Source organism: Schistocerca americana, chromosome 10 (genome assembly GCF_021461395.2).
Source record: "Schistocerca americana isolate TAMUIC-IGC-003095 chromosome 10, iqSchAmer2.1, whole genome shotgun sequence".
NCBI classification, from domain to species: Eukaryota; Metazoa; Arthropoda; class Insecta; order Orthoptera; family Acrididae; genus Schistocerca; species Schistocerca americana.
In genome coordinates, this window is record NC_060128.1 from 198,774,024 (window position 1) to 198,795,188 (window position 21,165).

General features: G+C 40.8%; 1 protein-coding gene across 2 annotated transcripts in view; it reads right to left on the reverse strand.

Moving 5' to 3' along the window:
* Positions 1 to 423: 423 nt before the first annotated feature.
* LOC124552468 (solute carrier family 25 member 40-like) overlaps positions 424 to 21,165 on the reverse strand; it is an 84,643-nt gene continuing 63,901 nt past the window's right edge. For both annotated transcript variants that reach the window (XM_047126743.1, XM_047126742.1), the window contains one exon: positions 424 to 2,482. In XM_047126743.1, the coding sequence (XP_046982699.1) occupies positions 2,166 to 2,482 (317 nt within the window). In that variant the 3' untranslated portion in view covers positions 424 to 2,165. The remainder of the gene's footprint in view (positions 2,483 to 21,165) is intronic.

Sequence of the window (21,165 nt, forward strand, 5' to 3'; positions counted from 1 at the left end):
AACCACCATTAAAAACCAAAAACTAACTCTGGACAGATAAAAAGACGAAATTGAAACAAGGATGTTTCTTCAATGTGGTGGGCCTGCAAGATTTTTATACACCCTTAAAATAGAAATTATTCACTGGAGAGTGGATGTAGAAGCAGCTCATTCAGGTGTTCATATTATTCTTACTGGCCTTTTTAATTAACAGATTTTTTTAAAAATTTGTGGGTTATGCACTTTTCCTTCTCTCTCTCTCTCTCTCTCTCTCTCTCTCTCTCTCTCTCTCTCTCTCTCCCCCCCCCCCCCCCACACACACACACAGAGAATAAGTGCACTTTTCCCCTTGCTGGCAGTACATGATAAAGGAAGCACAAAAAACAGTTCCATTGATTCTGACAAAGCAATTTCAGACCAAATACTTCCTGAATCCACTCACAATACCATTTTCACAGTCCTTTATTCATACATTATTACTGTGTACATGTAACATGCCCTTCTCAACAGTCTTCTTGGGTAATTAAATCCCACACATAAAATTTAAAAGTCAGCATTTGTGATGCACAAGTTGGATATTGTGATGCAAGTGGATCTCCAGTCACAACTCTTAATGATTTAACATAACATTCTCACAAACAGTAAATTATCTTGCAGTTAATAGAGCAACACACATCTGCCAGTGCGAGCTTCACCTTGCTCAACACTAATAAGACTCCTGTGATCGACATTTAAAACAATTTTATAGGTCAATTTGAAATAAAATAACCAATTTTGCTGTTGCTTTTTCTTATTCTTCTTGCTTCCTCTCCTCCTTTTAATTCTACATTGACATCAGACTTTAAATCTACAGGCACAGGAAGTGCCGTGCCACCATTTCTCCCTTTATGGGACAAATGCCCAAATGAAACCACAAATATAAGCTCTGCAAGACATATCAGCTACAGTGCACCATCACATCACTGCATTTCAGAATATACACTACATTTTAAAGTGGTTAACAAACATCTGTTGCCACATTACTACACATAATATCATAAAAATCTATAAAATCCATTAACAGAGCATAAATCTAAACAGGAAATCCTTTGGGGAAAACATTGCTAGCTGACCCATCCACCAGTATGTTACCCTTTATGTAGTGAAAACTATTATTAGTGGTAACTAAGGGTGTCACATGCCGAGCACAGAAATATAGGGAATCCCTGCGTGCAACTGTTACAGCTTAAAACAAATATCACCAGGTCAGTACGGGAGTGCCGGCTCGAGTCTCGCCCGAGTAGCCTGTGGCAGATCTCTCCAGTTACTTGCAGTGGGACCCTGGTCACTGCTGCCACGTCCTGCCCATCCACCACTTTGTGCTCACATCAGTCTGCCAGAATCATTCGACCCAAAAGTACCCAATTGCGTGGCAATCGACATTTAAACCTATACGTGCATGAAATTTCCTGTAAGGAAGAAATAATGCCGTCAATACTGTACCAAATTCTAAACTGACAAGATTTACTCTCTTCCCACTTGCACTCAAGTCTCACTGTACTCCAATTTTCTATATTTCTAAAAAAAATTTCACTGAAATGTTTCTTTCATTTTTGCACACCTCTAGTGTATTCTCCCTTACTGTGTTGTGTTCATTTTTGCTTTCTTTCACACCGAAATCCTATTTCCTAGTCCCCTGACAGTCTGCACAATATTTAAGAGGAAGGAAATTACAAGAAATTCCAATACTAATTGAGGCATCTCGTGGATTTCACTGCCTCAATATTATTTTCATTCAGAATTTAAAATAATTTTCTAATATCATACACTTTAAAGCCGTTTCTATTTATACTGGAGGTGAAGACAATAGAAGTATGAGAAAACTTGGAAACCATCCCAGAGGGGGCAAATAATGAAATAAACAAGAGCTAGTAACAGAATAAAAGAAAAATATTTGCATCACAAATTATTTATTCTGATGGGTATAGAAATAAATCATCTAGCTTTTACATGAAGTGACTTCACTGTGACCTGCCATACTTAAGAGAACAAAAAATTTCCCAAAAATATAGAAATATGCAGCATTCAACTCGTACTCTCAAGGGGATAAAAAATTTGCCCGGCACGCACTTTTGAGGGCAGACTGAGGGATCAAACCACTACCGGCCTGCTGACAATTTCCGACTCAGCCAGAAACCTCCCCCATCCTATTCATCTGACCGGCGGCTCTGCCACGCCGGCGCCTCCATCGCCCCATTCCTGGCATGCACGCCGGGTGCGGGGGCAGATACCATCGTCCGGTATTGCCCGGCATGCCGCTGCGGCATTCGCCGCTGTGGCGTTCGACGCTCGTTGTACCTGCGGAAGAAGCTCTTGCCGTACTCGAAGCTCGAGATCATGATTGCACACGCCGGTGCCACCTTGACGAGGCGCGGCGTGAGTCCTGCGAACAGCCCACGCATGCCGTGCTGCGAGTAGATGCGACGCAGAACTTCCGCCATTGAGCTACCTCGCTTCGGGGGATCTGAAACAAGTACGATGGACCTGTGCTGAGCGAAAGGAGTCGTAGAGAATGGCATTAAACTTTGCTATCCTAAGCTCAGTTAAAGGGAGCACATTCTGCGGGCCGTAAGAACTCCCTTCCCCATTAGAAATTCATTATATTTATTAATTACAGCTAGCCTCAGTTTCTTAATTTACTCATATACAGGGCAAACGAAAAGGATGCATACAAAATGAAGGAGCTAACAGAAGAGTGAAAATACGACAACTGTGGAATATGAATTTCTGATGTTGGAAGTAAAGTGCGAGCTTGGAAATATAAGATAAAAGGATAATCAATGCACCTGTGCCTTAAGAATAGCAAAGCAATGCACAGTTCACTCAGCAATGTAGTGCATTACAGAAGGTGTTCTAATGACTACATTCAATACAAGCATAATATCTTCGCAGAAATTTCTGTTGCACTCTAATCAGAACATTGAGCACCAAGCGATCTCATCAGATGGTGCAGATATGCTGGCAAGAAGTGTTTCTACATTAGGAATAGATGTCACATACATGAGGCTTTTTATATGACTCAAAAAAGTATATTATTATTTATACAAGAACAAGAAAGAAGCATCAGATCAGGGTAGGACGGTGGCCAGGCAACATGCAACTGGTTCTCCTTTTCCAATCCAATACCAGAGACAAGTGGTACTGAGTATGTTACATACTTCCACAGAAGTGAGTGCGGGAATTCTGTCTAGTTGCATGCCCATCTGATGACACATGTTAAGTGGTTCATCCTCAAACAGTTTTGCATGTGCCCATGTGTGCACGCTCATGTATTTTTGCAGTTTCACACTGACTTAAGTAGCTCTGAAATGCCAGGAGGAATGTGTCAATCAAACTTGGTACAAATATGGCCTGTCTTCCACAACAACAAAAAATTACTGGGAGTGGAGGTTGAATGATAGGTGCTCCTTGTACCACTAGCAATCATAGTGCAGAACTGGGAGGCGGTGAAGTGCTAAAAATATTGGAAGTGACAAACATTATCATCAGATCTATAGTTATAGTGTTACTAGGCCGACCAATGCCAGCTTCGATGGTATTTTGTCCCGGGAGATTTGCTGAGGATGGGGGATTAGGTGGAAGGGGGCAACATTAACAGTTGTCGAAAACATTAGTGTCATATCGACAGTATTCACCGGTACTACACTGAACGATAACGCTACTGGCGACAACTGACCCATAGGTGGTGGTGGAAACGGACAGATGTGTCCATTACAAGTGTGGAATGTGTGGAGCAATGTCAACCAAATTTGGTGCAAATATCACAAATTAGCTGAAAGAGGACAGTGCACGCTGCCTGGCACCTCCAAGGCAAGTGGTTGGTTTGGGAGTGGGGGTGGCACAGTGGTAACATGAGAAACAACTGAAAATGACCGACAGCACTGTCTTATCTCGAGGCTTTTGGAGTTATCGGGTTTCCACTGACAGCCTCTGCGACATTTCACTACTACTGGAGGGGCAGGGATGGGAATGGAGAGAGAAACAAAAACGAATAACCAGGTAATCGTTACCCTTCTGTATTTGGAGCACTTTCGGATTCAAAGCTTTCCGAGATAAATCAATTCACAAATTCCGCGTTATTGAGTTATTGCCAAAAATAACATTCTTCTCTAATTTCTGTAAACAGTATAAACAGATATTTACAGAATCAATGTTTTTAGAACGCAAAAACGTTTTGCCATATTGATGTATTGCAACTTCAAGGACACACTAGTATCTTGAAAGTTTTATGCCAAAATTATATGAACATTTGAGAAAAGATGCATACACTGCTCCCTGTGAGCTCGTCACATTAAATCCCTAAAAAACTTCGAGCTGCCGTCATCAGGAAAGTAATGGACCGAAAGAGCTGAGAGCTGCACCTACGTATTTAATGTAACAAGCTAGACCGAAAACAATTTTCTACAGCAAATCTACTTTAAAAAAACACACACACAGACACTGGAAGGGGTTTGTAGGCCCTTACTATAACTTTGCACTCGGCACAGGTCGATAGGGCGAACAATCGATTGTGACGTGTTGAGAGAGCGAGTGTCGTGGTGCGCCAGAGTGGTTGGCGGGAAAGGTGTGTGTGTGTGTGTGTGTGTGTGTGTGTGTGTGTGTGTGTGTGTGTGTACGCCATTATTGAAATACAGGGTCTTTAACCGAGAAGGATGTCACAATCGCCGTGGTTAGACACCTAAATAATAAATTAATACCGGGAAAGTGATCAGTGACGTTACTAGTGCCGATATTTGGTTTCGCGTCTACCGCGCCGGCCTAACCTTGGATTGCAGTGTTGGATGCAGTGATGGATTAGCGTGTGACAATAATGGAAAATGAAGAAAGCCTGTGCTGAGATTAGCCGCAATTAGATATGTATGACGAAGGCAGTGGCTCTCCTTTTTGGGTTTTGAGCAGAATATAAGTTTGTAATTAGTAAAACTGTGTTGGTGTTTCTTATTACCATACATTCAGTATTATTGTATTGCACAGGACGAACTGGAAAGTAACAACTTCCGTAGCAGTCAATTCCGATTACCAGCCCCATTAGGTTCACGGTCATGTTAATAATAAATATTGGGCTGCTATTCGATCAGATCAGGTCAGGATAAAAACGGAGGTGTTACAACACAACACAACACAACAGACACACACACACACACACACACACACACACACACACACACACACACACACACGAGAGCGAGAGAGAGAGAGAGAGAGAGAGAGAGAGAGAGAGAGAGAGAGAGAGAGAGAGAAAATAAGAACACTTAAGTAGCAAGTCGTTTCTGTACACCACATTAACATCTGGCTATCATTCATTTTGCATATTTAAATCACATTTACACCACTTCACACCATAAGTATCATACCCAAATTAAGAGGCCAGCTACTTCATTGGAGAATAGGGATAGGGAGCTGTTACTCCTTCAATTGCTTTGAGTAGCAATGATTTTTCTCCTACTGTTAGCTTAATATTTACATGGGCACAATGATATCTGTTATTATTTAACACCAGAAAAAGTAAAGTTATATAGTAATGTCCGCTGGGAGACCCAGAAACGTAACTTCAGCTGCTTAATCGGAAAAGGGCCTATGTTCCTCTACGCACAGCGGACCTTTCCCAAGCACCATACGAGAGTCGTCTCTTAACTGTGTCTGCCGTGTGCGAGTGACTGAAGGTAGGATGCATTTAGTGTAGCACCACATTTGTGTTTTATGACTACGAGAGAGAGGAGAGGTTCAAAACACCGTGCTGACACGAGGCCTCTCATCTCGAATATCACCGACGGGGCCTCCGAGCTAAACGGCTCCATGCGACGGACAAACCGCCACTGAGAGCGTCGCGTGCCCTCACTTTGTGTGACATTGTGGAACATTTGGGATTTAATCCACAACAAGGGAGCAGAGTTTAGCAAACAGGAACTATACGCCACCAGCACTAGCAGAGCCTTTAGTAAAACCTGGGGTGTAAACCCCAGGAGCGCACACTGGATGTGTGTCTCCATAACATAAACTATAATAATTTACGGGGCTACAGTACAGTGGAATGAAGTGGCTGCTAAGGAGCTCAGAAAGGTGCAGAGATTAGCCTGCCTAACCATAACACATACAGTTACGATATCCAGAATGCAGTAAATACAGGAACGGTACAGGAAATGCAGACCAACTACATAATAGTTTTCAGCTGCTTCGACAAATCGTTCGGCATAAAGCTGCCGGCAGGAAGCAGTGGAAAAACAAACAACAATACTGCTGGGGCCTGGGTACACGAGGTGCAGCCTAGACCAGAGGGCACGATCTCACTTTGCAGTATTTTGGGCAAATATATTTACACTCAGAGTGCACAGAGAGGAGAATCGGCAAAGGTGCTATACGAGTCGTGGTCTCTACATTCGTTAAAGCGTACGAGTAGTTCCGAAAACTTCATCGGGCCCCGCGACGAGATCGAAGGTCGTCGCAGAATACGACGAAACCCCGGTGAGGTTAGGAGAAAGCGGCAAGGTAAACTTGCACTGGTAGCTGTTCACTCAGGAACTGGTGGTAATGAACAAGCAGATAGGTTTCCGACGCAAAGCAACTGGAAGCCAAATGACGTAAAATATTTGGGTCACTAATTCCTCAAGAGAGTGTGTCTCAGAAAGAACCAGTAAGGTTCACTTACTACTCTTCAAGATTACTGCCTGGCTTTACTAGAATGGCAAGGAGAGATAACCCACAATAAACTTAGTTTCAGTTCGGGTAACAGCTAGGCCCACTGCTGTTTTGTCTACCTGATTAAATAAAGTTAAATACGAGACCACAACTTCCTCCTGAACTGACAAAACACCGGCAGTTGCTCCACCACAGGATTCCAACCCACTACTTCAAAGGATAGCCCTGCCCTGCAGGTGTACCTTAGTGACCTCGGCTAAGAAGGTGGGGAATGAGAACACCGATCAGTATACGGGTCGGTCAAAAATAAGGAAACACAGTGAGAAATGTGTGCTCAAATGTAAATGCAGATGCTAGTCAAAACTGCACGTAGTGCTGTCATATTTGACCACGAACAGCACCTGTACAATGTTCTCAACATTTTGCATTCTGTGTAGTGTGATAGTATCGTGTCGAAGCTAAGTGAAATCGAACGTGGGCAAATTGTTGGTGATCGTATCTTGAGCAGTTCTGTAACCGAGCCAGTCAAAGTGTTCGATGTTTCAAGAGGTACTGTATTGAAGATCTATACCGAGTACAGGGAAAGCAGGAAAACATCATCCGCTAAGTCACAATGCATTCGAAAGCACGTGTCGCGTGACTGTGACGGAAGAGGCCTGTAACAAAAAATAAAAGGATGACAGTTTCAAAAGTCACTGCAGAACTGGAAGCCTGACTTGCAAGTCCTGCCTGCACCATAACACGAATGGAGCTCCATAACCAGGGAATTGCAGGGCAAGCTGGAATTCCAAAACCATCAAGGTGATGCAAAAGCCCGTAACAGGAAAATGTGGTGTCAGAGCAATAAAATCTGAATTATGGAGCAATTGAAGAAAGTAATTTGGTCAGTGAGTCTCGTCTGATACTATTTCTAACTTCTGGCTGACATTACGTACCGAGAGTGAAACACGGCATGGTGGATCGGTGACGATTTGCGCAGCAGTTCTGTGGACCCCATTAAAAGTTCACAGTACTGCATCATGTCTATTCCATAGGAGAATGTACGTTCCCCAATGGTGACTACGTGTTCCAAGACGACACGGTGCCGTTCACACAGCTTGCGTTGTCCGGGACCGGTTTTCTGGGCACGAGGATGAATTGATCTCAATATTCTTGAACCTTTGCAGTCTACTTTGAAGTGTGCACGATCACTATCCACCTCCATCATTGTTACTCGTACCTGCCACTATTTTCCAGGAAGAATAGTATAAGATTCCCTACAACACCATACAGGACCAGTATTTATCCATACAGAGAAAAATCTAAACTGTTTCGCATGCCAACGGGTTTCCCACAGAGTATTACGAAGATAATGGTAACGGTGTTTCCACATTTTTGTCTGTCTTCAAGAGAGACTTCCCTACACTTAAATTTTTATTGATATTAACAAATTCCCTCTTTTTCATAAATGCTTTCCTTGCTATAGCTAGTCTCCATTTTATATATTCTCTACTTTGGCGTCATTAGTTATTTTACTACCCAAATAGCAAAAGTAATCTTCTAAGAGGCAGTCACATGGAAATGAGATGGATGAAAAAAAGTAAACTACTTACTATTTCAAAAGCAATCACTGTAACTGTTAGCACATTTATCCCACTGTGATACAAGACAGTCAATGCCTTCACAGAATAATGTTTGTGCTCGCCTTCAGAACCCCGACTGTACCCAGCCGTGCACCCCTTCGTGGACTGGTTAACAAGTTGCCGTGGTCGTTTCGACTACGCTGCAGAAGTTTCACTGGGAAGCCCTTACGCAGCATCCATATGATCCCATTTTCTTCCCATATTTTTGGAACCCTGAAGAAAGACATTTGTAGCCATCAATGTGCTTTGGAAGAAAGGATGCACCACACTCGGGTACAATTGTGGTTATGTAGGCAATCGCAAAAATTTCCCACGACGGCACTAACCGTCTTGTCTCACAGTGGGATAAATTCAATAACACTGATAGTCAACAGTACTGGCAACTTAAAATTTTGAGAAATCCCATACCTTTTGTGTATATTGAGTTTCTCTTCAGTTTAGGTGATACGACGACTGTATAGAAACACAGAAAAGGGTTTCTCTCTATCACGGCCAGCCAATACATTTTAAGTACAAAATCTTAGCTCAGATTGGAGACATTGGGTCAAGCTGCTGGAAAACCATTCTGGAGTGTAATTAGCAGTCTTCGAAAGGGAGGTAAGAAGGAAATGACAAGTATTTTGGACAGGTCAGGAAAACTGCTGGTGAATCCTGTGGATGCCTTGGGCAGATGGAGGGAATATTTTGAAGAGTTGCTCAAATGTAGGTGAAAATACGATCAGTAATGTTTCAGATTTCGAGGTAGAATGGGATAGGAATGATGATGGAAATAGGATCACGTTTGAGGAAGTGGAGAAAATGGTCAATAGATTGCAGTGCAATAAAGCAGCTGGGGTGGATGAAATTAAGTTGGAACTCATCAAGTACAGTGGAATGTCAGGTCTTAAATGGCTACACAGGATAATTGAAATGGCCTGGGAGTCGGGACAGGTTCCATCAGACTGGACAAAAGCAGTAATCACACCAATCTTTAAACATGGAAACAGAAAAGATTGTAACAACTACAGAGGTATCTCTTTAATCAGCATTGTGGGTAAAATCTTCTCAGGTATTGTTGAAAGGAAAGTGTGAGTATTAGTTGAGGAGCAATTGGATGAAAATCAGTGCGGGTTTAGGCCTCTTAGAGGTTGTCAGGACCAGATCTTTAGCTTACGGCAAATAATGGAGAAGTGTTATGAGTGGAACAGGGAATTGTATCTATGCTTTATAGATCTAGAAAAGGCATATGACCGGGTTCCTAAGAGGAAGTTATTGTCTGTTCTACGAGATTATGGAATAGGAGGCAAACTTTTGCAAGCAATTAAAGGTCTTTACATGGATAGTCAGGCAGCAGTTAGAGTTGACGGTAAAAGTTGACGGTAAACTGAGTTCATGGTTCAGAGTAGTTTCAGGGGTAAGACAATGCTACAACCTGTCTCCACTGTTGTTCATATTATTTATGGATCATATGTTGAAAACAATAGACTGGCTGGGTGAGATTAAGATATGTGAACACAAAATAAGCAGTCTTGCATATGCGGATGACTTAGTTGTGATGGCAGATTCGATTGAAAGTTTGCAGAGTAATATTTCAGAGCTAGATCAGAAATGTAAGGACTATGGTATGAAGATTAGCATCTCCAAAACGAAAGTAATGTCAGTGGGAAAGAAATATAAACGGATTGAGTGCCAAATAGGAGGAACAAAGTTAGAACAGGTGGACGGTCTCAAGTACTTAGGATGCATATTCTCACAGGATGGCAACATAGTGAAAGAACTGGAAGCGAGGTGTAGCAAGGCTAATGCAGTGAGCGCTCAGCTACGATCTACTCTCTTCTGCAAGAAGGAAGTCAGTACCAAGACTAAGTTATCTGTGCACCGTTCAATCTTTCGACCAACTTTGTTGTATGGGAGCGAAAGCTGGGTGGATTCAGGTTACCTTATCAACAAGGTTGAGGTTACGGATATGAAAGTAGCTAGTATGATTGCAGGTACTAGTAGATGGGAACCATGGCAGGAGGGTGTCCACAATGAGGAAATCAAAGAAAAACTGGGAATGAACTCTATAGATGTAGCAGTCAGGGTGAACAGGCTTAGATGGTGGGGTCATGTTACATGCATGGGAGAAGCAAGGTTACCCAAGAGACTCATGGGTTCAGCAGTAGAGGGTAGGAGGAGTCGGGGCAGACCAAGGAGAAGGTACCTGGATTCGGTTAAGAATGATTTTGAAGTAATAGGTTTAACATCAGAAGAGGCACCAATGTTAGCACTGAATAGGGGATCATGGAGGAATTTTATAAGGGGGGCTATGCTCCAGACTGAACGCTGAAAGGCATAATCAGTCTTAAATGATGATGATGAATCTTAGCCCAATCTCTTTTGTCAAAAAATGGACAGGTGAGGTTTCTCAATATTCCCATTTAGTTATGGTGATTACTTCTGAAATAATAAACAGTTTACTTACTGTTTTCTTCCCGGCTTGTTTTCTTTCGACAGCCCTTATACTTCTCGGTTCTCATTTCCCGATCTAATCCCTCAGCATCTACCCAATTTTATTCAACTACAGTCCATTACCCTTGCTTTACTTTTGTTGATGATCACTTTATAATCTCTTCACAACACACTATCCATTCTGTTCAACTGCTCTCTAAAGACACTTGCCATCTCTGGCAGAATTACAATGTCATCATCATATTTCAAAGTTTTATTTATTCTAACTGAACTTTAACTGCCTTTCCAAATTTCTCGTGTTCCCCTTTATTGCTCAATTGACATATAAATTGAATAGCATTGGGTGAAACCTACACACCTGTTCCAGTCCCTTCTTAACAACTGATCCCCTTTCGTATCATTTGATTCTTATGACTACAGTTTGGTTTCTGCACAGTTAGAGATGATCTTACACTCATAGTGTTTAATCCTTGCTACCTTCAGAATTTCAGAGAGTAGTTGCGAACGAGTCGTGGGAGTCACTTAAGAGTGAGTAGTTAGAACTGCAATGTTGCACAATGTGTGCACGCAGAAGGGTAGCTCAATGCCAGCAGAGATGCTACGAGGCAGGAGACTACGTGACCAGCTGTAAAGAAGCTCCTGGGAGGAACAGAAGTCTGGAGAACAGTGCAGCATCATGTGGGAGGCGCATAATGCGTGCCTTTATAAGCGCTGCTCCCAGTGCTGGTAGATATTCTGCACTCGGTCTGCTTCAGGCGACGGACCAGCATTACTCTCGCCCCTTGGCGGGTCTCTGTCTCTTGTGGCACTTACGATTGACAACACAGTCAGTGTGTTAGCACCACATTTGAGAGTAGTTTCCTATTCTACTTTGTTGTCGAGTCTGTCATTTACCAGAGTTTCTCATCCTTCCGCCACCAAATTTCCCTACCTGCAAATATTTCAACTTCTATTCTCAGACACCAGATATTCTAATCAATAATGTTTGCCTTTCTTCAAGCTATCGAGATATCTGGGGTCACCCAAGGTGGTCTTGGGCCCTCTGCAATTCTGGACCTATAAAAATGGTTTAGGAGATAATACAAGCAGGCTTCTCAAATTGTCTGCCGACAATGCTGTTGTTTACTGAACAGTAAAGTCATCAGAAGATCAAATCCAACTGCAGTATTATTTAGACACGACACCTGCACAGCGTAAACAGTGGTAACTGATGATAAACAATAAAACGTAAGGTCCTTCACAAGAGTACCAGAGAAAAAAAATAAATAAATAAACCATTAACTCTCAGTTCCATGATAAACCTCACAAATTTAAAGTCAGTTGATTCAGCTAAATACCTAGGTCCTTGAACATATTTCCACTTCAAATATAATAAATTTTCTTGTGACTGTGAAGCTTATGTCCAAGAATCAGCACAGTTCTAGAAAGCATCACTCATGCACAACTCAGCTTGCCATTTTCTCTCAACACTGCAAACTATGGATGAAGGGTAACAGGCAGATTCAAAATTTCTACATTTCTGGAAAGCATCGGACATGGTACCCCACTACAGGCTGTTAACAAAGGTACCAGCACATGGAGCAATTATGCAAATTGCTCGAATACTTTTTAAGTTGGAGAACCCAGTATATTGTCCTCAATGGCAAATGTTCACCAGAGACACGAGTATTATCAGGAGTGCCCCAGAAAGTGTGACAGACCACTAGCATTTTCTGCATACATAAATGTTTTGGTGGACTGGGAGGGTAATAATCTGTTGCTGTTTGCTGACGATACTGTGGCGTACGGAAAGGTGTCAGAGTTGAGTGACATCAGGAGGGTACAAAATGACTTAGACAAAATTTCTAGCTGGTGTGATGAAAGGTAGCTGACTCAGAATGTACAAAAATATAAATTAATGCAAATAAATAGGAAAAACAAACCCACAATATTTGGATAGAGCATTTGTAGTGCCCTGCCTGACACAGACACGTTATTTAAATATCTGTGTGTAATATTAAAAAGCAATACAAAATGGAACAAGCATGTGAGCACTGTGATAGCCATGCAAGTGGTCGACTTCGGTTTATTGAGAGAATTTTAGGAAAGTGTGGTTCACTTGTAAAGAAAACTGCATACAGGACACTGGTGTGACCTATTCTTGAGTACTGTTTGAGAGTTTGGGATCCATACCAGGTAGGATTAAAAGAAAGACATCGAAGCAACTCAAAGGCGGGCTGCTAGATTTGTTACCGGTAGGTTTGAACAACAAATGTTATGGATATGCTTCGGGAACTCAAATGGAAATCTCTGTAAGGAAAGTGACATTCTGTACGAGGAATATTATTGAGAAAATTTAGAGACTTGGCATCTGAAGCTGACTGCAGAACAATTCAACTGTCGCCAACATACATTGCATATAAGGATCATGAAGATAAGATACAAGAAATTAAGGCTCATGTGGAGACATACAGACACTATTTGTGGGTGGAACAGGAAACAAAATGACTAGGTGGTATAGGATACCCTCCGCCATGTGCCGTATGGTGGTTTGTGGAATATCTATGTAGATATTAGTGTAGGGATTACAATAACAAATAACTTAAACAGGGACAAGCACACAGCAAATATTGTGGGGAAGGTGAATCAAAGACTATTTGTTTGGCAGAACACTTAGAAAATGCAACAGATCTACTAAAGAGACTGACAACACTATACACGTCCATCGTCTTCTGTATATTGCTATGTGGTATGAGATCCTTACCAGATAGTATTGATGCAGGACTTCAAAAAAGTTCACAGGAGGACAGCACATTTTCTATTATTGTGACATGAAAGAGAGAGAGAGAGAGAGAGAGAGAGAGAGAGAGGGAGGGAGGGAGAGAGTTATGGATGATGATGCACTAGTTCGGGTGGCTATCATTAAAAGAAAAGACTGTCGCGGCAAGTTCTTTTCACTAAATTTCAACCACCAACTTTCTCCACCAAAAGTGAAAATACGAAGCCTATCCAGAAAATAGACTACATTTTTGCCTGCAGCAAAAATGGCGGGGGCCAGTGCCGAGTGTTTATTCGTTCAGTCGGTATCCAGCCTTACCGGCATGAGGTTTGTGTCACTTTCCTTTATTTCAAAATAAAAGTTTTAAATATATGGCGCAATTTAAAATACCCTAGTTGTGAAGTGCGGTCAGTAATAAAGTTTTTGGTTGGGGATAAAAACATAAACTGACTGAAATTTAAAGGCACGTGTTAGGTGTATGGAAACAATGTAATCACTGAATGTGGAGTGTGCCAGTGGTGTGTAAGGTTTAAAAGTGGCCAAACTAATGTTCACAATGAAGAATGAGGTGGACAACCAAGCACTGTGACTGACGAACTGGTCGCAAAAACGAATGAAGATTCAAGAAGGCCGCCACGTCAAAGTGACAGAGCTCTTGTTCAGTTACATTGGAAAACTTGAGAAAAGCAATTCAGAATAAGTGTAAGGAAAGTTGAGCTTAAAAATTTTTGTTCTCACACGGCAACATTCATTCACTCTGTACACAGAAGTAATCTATACTCTCAAGTGGGAGGCGTTTCCTCATCTGCCACACACTCCAGACCTCGCACCCAGTGACCACCACACATTTCCAACCACGAAGATGTGGATCACAATGCAACACTTTCGTGACAACATACAACTGTGGGAGGATGTGACTAACTGTTTTAAATGTCAGGAGGCACAATATTATCACAATGTAATTTCAAAGCTCGTTCACCGCTATTGCAAGTGCTCAAATTTGTGTGGAGACTGTAATGAAAAGTATCACTTTCAAATGAATAAAATAATCTTTTCCTATACTCTTTTCTAAATACCAAAACGTAAACTGCTTTCTGGATAATCTTTGTACTTTGTGGACTCCCACATACATACAGAGAAATGGCTTTTATAATAAAATAAGAGAAATCAGATGATGTACGAGGAGACTTAGGTGTCGACGTTTCTCATGAGCTATTCAAAGAGTGGAACAGCTGTGAAATCCATCCTACAGTATCTTAACTCTCATCACATCTTCATTTACTTTCTGTTCTCTTTCTATAATATTGTCTTCAAATTCATTTTCCTTGGATAGTGCCTCTATATACTTCTTTGCTTAGGGCTGGTTTTCCATATGAGCTCTTGATATACAAACAGTTACTTTTCTTTTCTTCAAAGGTCTCTCTAACTTTTCCATAAGCAGCATCTATCTTTCCCAGTCATGCATACTGCTGCAGCTTTTCATTTCTCCTATAGCCATCTCTGCTTTACCATTTGCACTTCCTATCAGCCTTGTTTTTTATATGTCTGAATTCCCATTTATCTACTCCACTTTCCTCCACCTCCTCACGGCATTACAACAAGTTTCCTCCATTCTGCCCTCTCCTGTGCGGTTTTCCACCATCCTCGGACTCAGAGATTTTATATCTCCTCGCACATCATCTATCCACCGTTTTTGTGGCCTCCCTCTGTCTTATTCCAGTTGGCCTCCATTCAAAAATCTTTTTAGTCATTCTTCCAGTATCCGTCCTGAGGACACGCCCAAGCCAGGCTATTCTTCTGCTCTTTATAATTCTTATGATGTCAGCTCCTTGTATGAGGCGGTCTAGCTCAGTATTCGTTCTAGATCTCCAGAAACCATTATTATCCTGAACTGCCCCATAGATCTTACACAGCACTCTACGTTCAAATATCCTTAGCTGTTTCACATCCGTAGGTTACAACTGGACTGATGATGACCTTATATAGTTGCAGCTTCAGCTGCCTATTTTATAAACTAGAGGCCAACAATTTCTTAAACATGTGGAAGCATCTATTACCACTTAGGATGCGCAGTTTTATTTCATTTGACATGGAATTTGAGCTGTTAATATTGGAGCACAAATAGTCAAACTTCTGCACATGTTCAAAATTGAAACTGTCTGCTGCTAATCTATCCAAGTTTTTATTTTCTTTCCTAGTGAAATTCATGTACTTAGTCTTTATTTAATTAATAGAAAGGCCTCTAGATCCTGTGACTTCTTTCAGCTCATATATTGTCCTCTATAGTGATACCCTTCTTCTACTAATAATTGCTACATCAGCATATGCACATATCTGAGTCAACTTTGCGCCTATGTAACCAGATATCTGAAGCTTCCGCGTGGCTGCTTCGAGAGTATGATTGAAAAGCGTTGTAGAGAGTGTGTCCCCTTGTCTGACTCCTTTACTAATGCTAAACCAATTGCTCAGTTCCCCATACACTCGCACTGCAGCACTTGCTTGAATAAGTGAGACATACTTCAATGGTAGACCAAGCAGCAGCAAATCATTTAGCATTTGTGCTCTATAGAGACAATCAAAGGCCTGTTTGAAGTCTACGTAGAGGTTATTAAGCTCAATGTTATACTCTTATGCCTTTTCATGTATTTGCCTCAACACAAATATCTGGTATCTTGTTGATCTATTAGGTCAAAATCCACACTGATACATCCCCAGAATCTCTTCTGCATATGGTGCTAATCTGTTGTAGATAATACTAGAGAAGATCTTGTAGGTTACATTCATCAGGGTAATTCCTTAGTAATTTGAACAGCAGATCTTGTCTCCTTTTTTGTGTATTGGTTGGATTACACCTAAATTCCATTCTTCTGGGATTCTTTCCTGATTCCGCACAAACTTGATCTGCTTATGAAGATCAGTTCCCCCATTTTTTAGCAGCTCTGCAGTTATTTTGTCAATTCCTGGTGCTTTATAATTTTTTTAAACAATGCTCTATAGAGACAATCAAAGGCCTGTTTGAAGTCTACGTAGAGGTTATTAAGCTCAATGTTATACTCTTATGCCTTTTCATGTATTTGCCTCAACACAAATATCTGGTATCTTGTTGATCTATTAGGTCAAAATCCACACTGATACATCCCCAGAATCTCTTCTGCATATGGTGCTAATCTGTTGTAGATAATACTAGAGAAGATCTTGTAGGTTACATTCATCAGGGTAATTCCTTAGTAATTTGAACAGCAGATCTTGTCTCCTTTTTTGTGTATTGGTTGGATTACACCTAAATTCCATTCTTCTGGGATTCTTTCCTGATTCCGCACAAACTTGATCTGCTTATGAAGATCCGTTCCCCCATTTTTTAGCAGCTCTGCAGTTATTTCGTCAGTTCCTGGTGCTTTATAATTTTTTTAAACAATGCACTACCTTTCGTACTTCATCTAATGTTAATTCTTCTATTTCTGGATCTACGGTGTAATAGAGTGGATCCTCATTCTTGGTAGGATTGCCCTCCAAAATTCCCTTGAAATATTCTCTCCATCTGTCCAGAACATCTTGTTTATCTGTCAGCAAATTTCCCTCTTTGTCCTTACAAGCTGTTACTTTTGGTCTACTATATTCTTGAGTTCCTTCTTTAATTTTCTTGTAGAATTTTCTGCTTTCATTCCTGTGGTAGCGCTCTTCCATCTCCTCTATCTTTCTCTTCATGGCTTCTCTTTTTTCCCTCCTGCATAACCTTGCTGCCTCTATTCTCTTTTCATTATATAATGCCTGATTTGATGTAGTATCCCACCGCAAGCATTTGAGTCTAGCCTCCTTTTTCTGTTCCATTGCCTGTCTACATTCATCATCATATCAGTCTTCATTCCTACGTCTCCTTGCTTCCCCCAGTATTTCAAGTGCTGTTGTCCTAATGGCATCTTTAATAGAGTTCGATTCTTTGTATCATCTCCACCATCTTTTGTTTATAACTCCAGTCTCAATCTTTTCTGGTACTATCTTTCTGTTGTTCTACATTCCATTTCTTTACTCTTGTACCACTTCCTCTGGCAACCATGGCAAGTTTCTGTCTCATTTTGGCTCCTACTAGGTAATGCTCAGAATCAGAATCAGGTCCTTAGAAAGTGTGCACATTTTCCATAATGGATACCCACCTCTTTGATATCAATATATGGTCTATTTGGTTTGTGTCATTTGTTCCTGGTATTTTCCATGTCCCTTTGTAGATATTTTTCCTTGGAAAACAGGTACTTACTGCCTTCAACTTGTTTGCAGAAGCAAACTAGCCAACCTTCATACCATCATTATTAGTTTCATCATGCAGACTTTCCTTCCCAAACACACTTTTGAACACCTCTTCCTTTCCCAGTTTTGCATTATAGTCACCAAGAACTATTTTGGATTCATATCTGGGTATTCTGTCACACACCCCCTGTAGTTGATCATAGAAGATGTCCACAGTGTCTTCATCTGATTCTTCCGTTTGTGCATATACATTCATGAAGGTCACATTGTGAAATTTGCCTTTCATATGCAGAGTACATATTCTTTCATCATATGGGGTGAAAGCAATAATTGACCCTTTGAGACTATAAACCCACCTCCATACTCCCCTTGTCTTTTGTCTTTCCCTGAATAGTACATGGAGAATTTCTGGTTCCCTTCCACTGATTTCCTGCAGTGCAACAACTCCCATTCCATACCTTAGCACTTCTTCTGAAACACTATTCAACACTCGTGTTTGCAACAGCGTACACTCGTTCCACGTTCCCAATTTAAGCACCGATAAATCCATATTCCTGTTTCCTAGCATAGTTTCTCTACGTAGGGGCTGTCCAGTAGGACAGTAGGAAAATTAACCATTTCGTGACCAAATTCATTAAAATTTCGCATACTATTGTAAAAACTGGTTTCCTGCCTTTGGTAAGGATACGATTACACCACCAAATATAATATATAAATATTAAATTTATACATGTCTTGTTGAATTATTTGTAAGAATAGATTTTTTACAAGACAGGGGTATAAACCCTGCACTCAATCCCCAAGCTGGAGGACCAGGCTTTGATTTCAGGGTTAGCTCCCCCTAGAGGGGTTGACGATCTAACCTAGAGCGTCCCTCCTACCCTATGGTGTGGGAGACACTTTGTCTGGCTCCTCAGTCAAGACCACTCCAGCTTGGGTGACCCTGCCAGTAGCTATGCTGCCCCCCATACAGCTCTCTACCTCATCAGAACACACAAACCCTCCCACCCAGCATTGAAGGTGCCTACGATAAGACGGTGTCCCCAGGGAGGGGATCTGCTCCACTAACTGTGTTGTATATTTGCTCCTTTCATCAATTAAATTCAATATATCATGTGTGACTGAAGTATTTCAACTGGGTCTTCGTCTTTCCGCCTAGATGATTCTGTGTTGTTTCCACAAAGTTACCCCAGTCACCTTCTACTGTATTCCTTTCCCCCTGTTGCAGTCAATTGTTGGCGAGCGTCTCCTTTGAAACTGTCAAAAACTTTTGGTTCTTTCAACTGATACAGGTCCCATCTCCTTAATGTCCTACCTTTCTGCAATTTCTTCAGTTTTAATCTGCAGGTTCATTATCAAATTATTGTCAAAGCCCACATATGCCCCTGGAGATGTCTTACAGTTTAAAATCTGGTTTCACAATCTTTGCTTATCATTATATAATAAATCTGAAACCTTTTGCCACCAGATCACTCCCCAGTGTATATATCTGCAAAGATTAAATAGTGTTCAGCGCAAAATTCTACCTGGAGGATTCCTCTTTCATTCATCTATTCACGGAGTTCTACAATAAATATTCGTTCTAGATGTATTTAACAGTAAAATATTGTTTGGCTCATGTTTTAACATTGTGTTCTTTCAACACTAATGAGTGGAATATGGCCGAAGAATAAAAATGAAAAACAATTAAACAAAAATCAATATTGACCAAATGAACACACAGACATAGAAGGTGAATGAATAGCTCTGACGGATGATACAAGTGAAGGCAACAGTTGATCAAACAGGCAAAAAACAAGACCTAGTAGAAGTACTTCAGTACCATGTGGTAAGTACGCTAATTTCAACTGACGAAAGAAGAAAATATAAAACACATTAGGTGGAGAAGGCAAATGGGAAACAAACTTATAAAAAATGAGATTGACAGGCGTTGCAAAATGGGCAAAGAAGGAATGTCTACAAGAGAAAAACAAATCTGTACGAGCAGACTTGACTGGGGATGAATAGATCCTGCCAGTAGGAAAATTAACCATTTCGTGACCAAATTCATTAAAATTTCGCATACTATTGTAAAAACTGGTTTCCTGCCTTTGGTAAGGATATGATTACATCACCAAATATAATATATAAATATTAAATTTATACAAAAATAAGAACAAAGGAAATTCTCTATATACAATGGCTGTATGGAAAACCATTAAATAATTTCAAAAGTGTTTTTTTTTTAGAAAATATATGCACAAATCTGTAAATTTCTAGCAAACAATGTAAAAAAAGACAATAAATACCTTCATTGAGTTTATCTGTTGCCCAGAGAGAAAAAAAATTACATAAAACCACCAAAACACAAGGCACACAATGCACAGCCGACTCTGGCTCCAAACATACATTCGCCACTAGATTGGAGCACCACGCAGATGTGGGACTTTCATATCCCTGTGAACTCAGGGAAAGAAACTTTTGTGTGGGACACAAATGACCTTCTGGTCACAAAAATGTGAAGATGCCTTTTGGAGAAAAGAGAAACAGCTGTATGAATATCAAGAGCTCAGATGGTAAGCAAGTTGTAAGCAAAGAAGGGAAGGGCTATACAAGGAAAATTAACTTAAAGACAACATTATGGAATAGACAGAGGAAGTCGACGAAGATAAGAATGGAGATGCGATACTGCGGGAAGAATTTGATAGAACACCGAAAGACCAAAAAAACCCACATGGAGTAGAAGACATTCCCTCAGATTTAATAATAGTCAGAGACAATGAATCATACCAAAACTGGAGCTTACGGACAGACAATGCTGAATTTATCAGCAATCTCATAACAGAAATATTCCACATAGTATGCAAGCTATATGAGACAGGCCAAATATCCTTAGACTTCGAGAAGAATATACCAATCGCAATCCCAAAGAAAGCAGATGTTGACAGATGTGCATATTACTGAACAGTCCGCTTCATACTTCACAGTTGCAAAATACCAGTGCAAATTATTTACAAAAGGAAGGAAAAACTGGTGAACATAAAGTTTAGGAAAATCTGTTTGGGTTCTGGATAAATTTAGGAACTCATAGCGATACTGAAGCTTTGGCTTATCTTAAAACATAGGTTGAAAGAAGACAAACCTATGACTACAGCATTTGTAGATTTAGAGAAAGATTTTCACAGTGTTGGCTGGAATACACTCTCAACAGGGATGAAATACAGGAAGTGTAAGGTTATTCACAACTTCTGTAGAAACCAAATGGCAATTAGGAACTGGATATATGAATAGCAAGCAGAAATTCAGGAGGTAGAGAGACAGGGTCGTAACCTAACTTCGGTGTTACACCGTACATACTGTGAGTAAGCAGTAGAGGAAATAAAGGAGTAATTTGGGAAAGGAATTTATGTTCAGGGAGGAGAAATCAAAACTTTGAGGTTTGCTGATTACATTTCAATTGTGTCAGAGACAGCAAAGGAT